The sequence below is a fragment of the Primulina huaijiensis genome, unplaced genomic scaffold (genome assembly GCF_012295235.1).
Source record: "Primulina huaijiensis isolate GDHJ02 unplaced genomic scaffold, ASM1229523v2 scaffold6295, whole genome shotgun sequence".
Classification (NCBI taxonomy): Eukaryota; Viridiplantae; Streptophyta; class Magnoliopsida; order Lamiales; family Gesneriaceae; genus Primulina; species Primulina huaijiensis.
In genome coordinates, this window is record NW_027360909.1 from 184,358 (window position 1) to 191,799 (window position 7,442).

The 7,442-nt window shown below is 31.2% G+C and overlaps 1 protein-coding gene across 1 annotated transcript; it reads left to right on the top strand.

Annotated features, from left to right (window-relative positions):
- The first annotated feature begins 1,715 nt into the window (after positions 1-1,715).
- On the top strand, positions 1,716-4,230 carry LOC140970522 (cysteine proteinase inhibitor 6-like). The gene is made up of 4 exons (XM_073432303.1): positions 1,716-2,007; positions 2,547-2,766; positions 3,052-3,197; positions 3,900-4,230. Exons 1-4 carry the CDS (start codon positions 1,768-1,770, stop codon positions 4,035-4,037), a joined length of 744 nt encoding a protein of 247 aa, XP_073288404.1. The 5' UTR covers positions 1,716-1,767; the 3' UTR covers positions 4,038-4,230.
- Positions 4,231-7,442: the final 3,212 nt, after the last annotated feature.

Below are 7,442 nucleotides of genomic sequence, written 5' to 3' on the forward strand. Positions count from 1 at the left end.
ATTATTAAATTAAAGAAAAATAAATCCAAAAATTAAAATTATATATAACATTATTCATTCAATTAATTTATTTGTATAAGTTTTTACTTTAATAGTCATCACATAAATAAATAATTATTTATTATTTATATTTTTTTGTTTATTCAAAATATTTATGTAAACACACACTTATAATTAGATCAAACACAGATACAAACAAAATGTAAAATCAAATTGAGCACATAAATATAGAATAAACCAAGATACTAGATATTTAAAACTAATAGAAATCTATGTATTAAGATTTAACTCAACGACTAAAATTCTTAAAATGCATAATTGTATATACAGATTAAGCTCGGAATTAGGTTGAGCTAAACCCTTGAGCTCCAACTTGTGTTATGTGCTTGAGCTTGTGAGCCACCTCATGAGCAGTGGCGGAGCCACAGTCTTTGCCACCTGGACTAATTTTTTTTACTTGTATAATTTTGGATAAATGTGATATTAGTTTGGGTATATCATTTTTAAATATTAAAAGATTTAGAGTTTAAAATTATAGTTCGAATAGAGTCGTATTCCTGACTCTACCACTGCTCATCAGTCAAGCTCGAGCTGGATTAGCTTATATTCGTGATCCAAATTCTTCCCCAGTAAGCTCTTTTGGGCTGAGTTTCTTACGATGATATTAAATTTTCTCAAGTTTCTAAGCACAAGCTTAATTTAACAAAATTAGCACTTGTGGACCCGAACTCGAAAATTGGAACACCGCATATGCATGTGCTAGGGTCGAACGTGTCCATATTTTTTAAATGATTAAATTCAAAGCTAAGAGACATTCGGACGCTTGCAGGTTAAGCCAAGTGCTAAGGTTGGAAGAGGCCACGAAGACAGGCAGACAGTACATCTGATCTCCACGCGTACAGCCACCAACCGAATAGTCTATTAAAGGAAGCAACCTCCCCATTCCCACTTAAAAGAAAAAAGAAAGTTAATAATATATATGGATGAATTTGTTTTTTTAAATTCATAAAATCAAACTTAATTTTGTATTAATTAAATTTTTAAAGAAAATATGTTTGTACTATCTGATAAGAAAAATGTATTTTTCCTCTCTATATCCACGTGTAAAAGTTGATATAAAATATTGAAATATAATAGTAATTTATAATATTTGAATACTAACTATTTTAGATTTTGAGTGTAAAATTGAAACAAATTTGATAATATCAATATTTGTTATATATGTTTGAGTACTACTCAATTATCATATATTAATATCATTTTTTTTCTTCATATTTTGTACTATCTTTGTCCGAAAAAACAAATAAGTCATTTAATATCAAGATTTCTTATACATATTTGAATATTCATTAATCATGTATTGATATCATATCTAAAAAAAACTGATAATCAAATATCATATATTAGTTTTATATTTTAATATTTTGTATTGATTTTCATTCGAGAAAAAATATGTGAGTTTAGTGAGTGTAGAAATAATTTTTTGTGAATCAAGTAGTGCAAACACATAATTTTTCTGATTAAGTGTTGAATGAAAATTTAAATTTGGGTGCGGGGATTTAAACCACTTTTATTGAATATATATTATCTTCTAATTATAAATTTTTTAAATATCATTCCTTCCCTCTTTAATAATCACTATACCGTCAATTTATTTTTGGAATAATTTAATTAAATTTTTTACTTAAGTGTTAAGAAACTAGTTAAATTCAAGAATCGTTGACTATAAAACCGAGATTTCTACTCAGAGCAAAACTCACCTGCTAAATGAGAGCGATTTATTTGTTGAATTTCCATTTTTATTGCATTCTGCTGCTTTTCTTCTCTTCATCAGCGATTGCTGCTGTTCTCGATCAATCGGAAGAAAAAAAGCTAGGGTTTTGCAGCAACGAAGATAATCAGCCGATTCAAATGGCTTCGACCCTCGGAGGATCTTCCAACTCTGAAAACAGCGCTGAGATCGAAAACAGCGCCCGTTATGCTGTCCAAGAGCACAATAAAAAAGAGGTATGTGTTTAAATGTTGTTAACCTTTTATTTCTTTCTCTTTTCTTTTTTTTTTTCCCGTTTCCATCAAACTGCTGTATTGAGGATCTTTTTCATAATTCAGTGATTCATGGTCCAATGGCGTTTTATGGGGCAGAGCAGGAATTGGAATGTCAGGGTTGTATATAGGAGCAAAGTTTGTATTTTCGACAAAAAATGACACATCGAATTTGGAATTTTTTTCCGTGGAAAACGATCGAATCTATTTTCTTGTATTATTTTCCGGTTTTATTTTCTCGTCCTTTGTTAGGGAGGGGGGTTTTGTTCCAGTTTTTCCTTCTTCTTGGTTACAGATTTTGAATGCTAAAGAAACTTTAGGTACTTTTTTTGTTAGATAGATTAATAGCGTGCTAGCGGAGATATTGTCGTGAAGTAGATGTATACGTATTAATTAGGCGTTCTTCTCTCTTCTTCCTCCATGCAACTGCGCAAGCTGATACATTCTTAACTCCCTGGTTTATTTCGTATCTGATATGAGCTGTATTTCAATTTTCTTTCCAGAATTCACTGTTTGAGTTGGCGAGGGTTGTCAAGGCGAAAGAACAAGTGGTTGCGGGTACTATGCATCATCTTACACTTGAGATAATTGATGCTGGGAAGAAGAAGCTTTATGAGGCAAAAGTTTGGGTGAAACCATGGATGAATTTCAAGGAGTTGCAAGAATTCAGGCATGTTGAAGACGTTCCTTCGTTTACATCCTCTGATCTTGGTGTCAAGAAAGGTATGACTTCCAATTTAGTTTCAGTTTTTTTCATGATATAATTACATTGCTGCCTCTAGTTTATCGACCTTTGTTGAACTTTACGCTTGCTGATATTGTTAATAGACACCTACTCTATGTGGATGAGATAGAGTGAATGCAGTTGATTCTTTGTTTATTCGCTTGCTTGTAATGTTATTTTGTGGAATTTAGGTTGGCATAATAGAAAAGAAGAGGTAGTTAAGGGAAGACTTTTTTTTCCCTGTGGGAATAGAAAATGGTTACTAAGATTTTGTTGCAAATCAGATGAGCAGGGCTGTGGATGGCGATCAGTGCCTGTGCATGATCCAGTTGTCCAAGATGCTGCACAACATGCTGTGAAAACTATTCAGGAGAGATCTAACTCGTTGTTCCCTTACGAACTTAAGGAAATTGTCCATGCAAACGCTGAGGTTAATTTCTAATTTGATTTTTGGCACGGACAAGTTTGTTTAGCCATTTATCTTTCTTTGTATGACTCCTGTTAATTAATTCAAGGAATCTCAAAACGAATAGACTTTTAATGGTAGATTTCTTCACAAAGCGTCCCATTTGTTTGCATATTTTTTGAATTCATCGGTTAGATCAATGATTCTTTTGGCTGCCTTGTTAATAGATGCTATCTGCGTTAATCGCTGCATGTAACTTAATTAGCTTTGTGATATAAAAGTCATGGATTGTCAAAGATCATCACTAGAAGTTTTATTGTATTGATGTCAGATGCTTTGCTAGCTCTCTCTAAAAATTACGCAATCCGTGGTCTTCAGATCGAGTGATTTATAAATTTATATTTGGATCATTTTACTCGAGTCTAATGAATGATGCTATAAATATATGATAGTTTAGCATTGATAATAACTGATCTTGGTAGAACCTTACCCTATCTGAGTTTCATGTTTATTGCAAGGCAACATTTTTTGCTGCATTATGGCAAAAAATAAAGGCTTTGTGAGGTAGTCAAACTTTTAGTTAATGTACATAAAAAACGTACTGCTATATATCATAGAAAATGCACTTTCATACTCGAGATTGTGCTAGTCACTCCTTGCCTGCGAGTCTGTAAAATCACATGCAAGCAGGATGACAATCAATCATGTCCAACTTTCCTGTACTAGGTGGACGATACATCTGCGAAGTTCGACATGCTCCTCAAGGTGAACAGAGGAGTTAAGGAGGAGAAGTTCAAAGTCGAGGTGCATAGAAATAGTGAAGGTAATTTCCTGCTGAATCAGATGGAGTCTCACCACTCTTAACTGCTGAACTATTGTCGACGCTGGCTACAAAACTATCTACCAATAAAGGGTTGGTGTCCGAATAAACGTATATTAATCAACTCGTCAAAGGTCATGGTATCTAAGGATCTTAGATTGTGTTGTATTTTGTCTGTGTAAACTTTTGGACTTCGTAGTTGTGTTTTGTTGATGAAAGTTGTCTCTGTTCTGTTTCTGTGTTGCCCTTCTATATTTTCATTTCTTTTACTTATCATCGAACGCACCTAGCTCTAGTTGGTCTCAAAATAAGCTTGTTATTTCCTTTTTGATACCCGAACCGTTTGTTCTAAAACACAATTTTGAGGATGATTTTCTCCCCGTAATATCATTTAATGGCTAAGGATTCCGAGTAATTAATAAATCTGTAATTATCACAATAATTAAAGGTGAAAGGATTTGGATATGATCATGTTCGTACAATTCATTTCTGTGTTGTGGTTGAACTTATTATTTACATGAACGGATCTCGATATTTTTTCACAATAAGATTTAATTTTTCATTACTGACATATATATGTGTGTGGTCAACGGAAATATATTTGTGAGATCCCTCGACTTTTTTACAAGTATAAATTAGTAAATTAAATTAAAAGTTCTCCAACAAAATGTTCAAATATTTTATTTAGAATTTCCAATTTCGTCGATTTTTTTATTTTTATTTTTTGGTTTCTCGGAAAGACAAACCCGGCTTCATGATGAAGCAGGCTGGGCTTAAATTTTATATTATCGTTAATTGTGTCGCCCCTGCTGTAACGCCACACAATGACCATTAACAAAATGAAGTTTCCTAAAATACAAGAGCAAGAAAATGACTTAATTTGGATTTATGCATATCATCTGGAGGGAGGAATACACACAGGAATTTGAGGGAACGATTTCAAATGACACATCTTTTATGTGTTTATCAAATTTATCACAAAACTATTGAAATTGTTGACGAAATGGATTTGAAATTTACTTCAGTTGCATTTAAATCCATGTATTTGAACTAAATATTTTAAAATTATATATTAACAAATTCATTTGTTTGTTTGGATTAACCTATCTCCAAACCCGAATGTGATATATATGTAAATATGTATACACACACATTAATCCTAATAATTATCACATAAAGTTTTATGAGACGGTCTCACGAATCAATTTTGCGAGACATCTCTTATTTAGGTTAACTACGAAAAATTATTATTTTTTATGTTAAAAATATTACTTATTATCATAAATATGCGTAAGATTGACTTTGAGATCGTCTTAAAAAAAAAAAAAAAACCTATTAAATAACTATTCGATATTAACATGGGGACAGACATGTGCAAATTTCAGCATCATCCCAATTGAAACGTCGGGATCCATGCATCTTGTTTAGTTCTTTTCATGTTAACTCAATTTCTTACACTCACTAATTATTAAGGCCACCCCCAATGTTCTCGCCATACTTTTCAATTAATTCTCTCTTTTCAGTTTATTTTTTAGTAACATTTTTTTATTGTTATATGTACAAAGATAATGACGTGCATTTCATCTTTTCTATTCGCACATACTTACATTTTAAAAATATTTTATTCATACTATTTTCTTTTCATTCAAATTAAATTAAGAGCATACCATTACTTAAAAAAAACAACAAAATAATAATATTATTTTATAATTAATATCACAACTTATCTTTTATATTATGATTTTGACGACCGATATTGCACGTTAATCGGTGTTGTGCATGACAGCTAATTAATTTTGCCTTGATGCAATGAATTGGAAGCTAAATTCAGGAACCATCCCAGGAATAGAATATATTAATTACATAATGAATTGATGTTTTTCTCTCACATTATATTTTTATTTGAATTCAGAATAAGAATCGATGTTCCCCGTAAAATGATACATAGTAGAACATATACCGAGTTCAATTTATTTACTCTTTAAATTCCTTCTTTTCAGAATTATTAATTATTATTTGGATTATAAGTCGATGCTCATGTTTCTCACGAAAACATGTGGAGCGTGTCAGGCACGTGATCGTACCAAATATAGAATGATCTGACTTCTTTTATCAAGTGTTGTGTGTCTCGATTCAACCGTTCGTTATAATTTCCTCAGTATGACTTCAAACCTAAAAATATAAACTGAGACAAATTTAATTATGTTATTATGAACTTGAACGACATTTTTACGAGAAAGTTGGAAGAATTTGTCAAAAATTAAAGAAACTAGAGTACTGAAAATTGAAAATACATGAACAAACTATTGAGATAATTTGACGAAACTTTACTTTAGCTTTTTGTTGATTTTTTGTCGAGAGCGTCCTTTTCTGATTTCTTTAAGCTTTTGTTTCATTCTATCAAGTAGTTTGGCCATCTTCCACGATCGTTCATCGTGGATCGTAAATCAAATCCTCCCATCGTGATCATCAACCAATCCCTTCGTTGGCTTGCCCACTAGGCTCTTCATATTTTAAGGGCTTAAAAGATTTGGGTTAAACACCTCCATCATACTTCAATATAAAGAAACAGCAAACTCAATATACAAAATATTACATGTATAATTAGTATTGCATATTAAGTTATACATTATCTTTGAAATTACAAAATTATCTCAAAAGTTACAAACTACATTTGAAATAAAAAAATAACATAAATACATTTGTGAAAGAGTTTCCAAATAAAATACAAGGATAATTTTGTAATTTCAATAACTAAATTTGTAACTCTCATTATACATATAATACTTTCTTTTTTCAATTTAAAAATATTTGAGATAATTTTATAATTTTAAATATAATGTATAACCCTGATTATACATATGACATAACTCAATATAATTTCCTATAACAAAGATTGAATTCCATCGGTAGGGACTATATATATTAATAGCATTGCTTATTTTTTTTTATTTTTATATCCTATTCTAGGAGGTGTGGAAGAGTCGAACTTGAGTCAATACATAAAAAATTTTGGTAAAACTATTGGACCAAGCCCTCCGCGATCTCTTGTTTATATTCAAATAAAATTGAAGAAAATTTCTTATATATCCATCAATCACTTCATAATCACTGAAGTACATTCTTCTAGTACGTTTAAGACTTGAGACATCAATTGTCACTATTCCACGCACAAGTCTATAAAACACGAGCATTACAATATCTCAATAAAAACGTACAACTGAAAATTTCAATTCAAAATACTGAGATCAAAGGGAAAATTTGTACCATAGATATTATATCCCATTAATTTCCAAGATAAAAGATGCTAAGATCTTGTAGGAATTTCAGGTCTATATGAAGAACTTAATCTTAATGCATGACAGCAATCTCCGTCTACGGAACCGATCTTTCGACTTCAAAAAACACAATTTATTTTACTTCACCTCAGTCAGGCCAGGGGTGTTTGA

Excerpts from the sequence above, each read along its gene's own strand:
- LOC140970522 (XM_073432303.1), top strand. The coding sequence starts at position 1,768 with ATGAGAGCGATTTATTTGTTGAATTTCCATTTTTATTGCATTCTGCTG. Across the intron at positions 2,008-2,546 it reads AAGAGCACAATAAAAAAGAG|AATTCACTGTTTGAGTTGGC; the intron begins GTATGTGTTTAA and ends TTTTCTTTCCAG. Across the intron at positions 2,767-3,051 it reads TGATCTTGGTGTCAAGAAAG|ATGAGCAGGGCTGTGGATGG; the intron begins GTATGACTTCCA and ends GTTGCAAATCAG.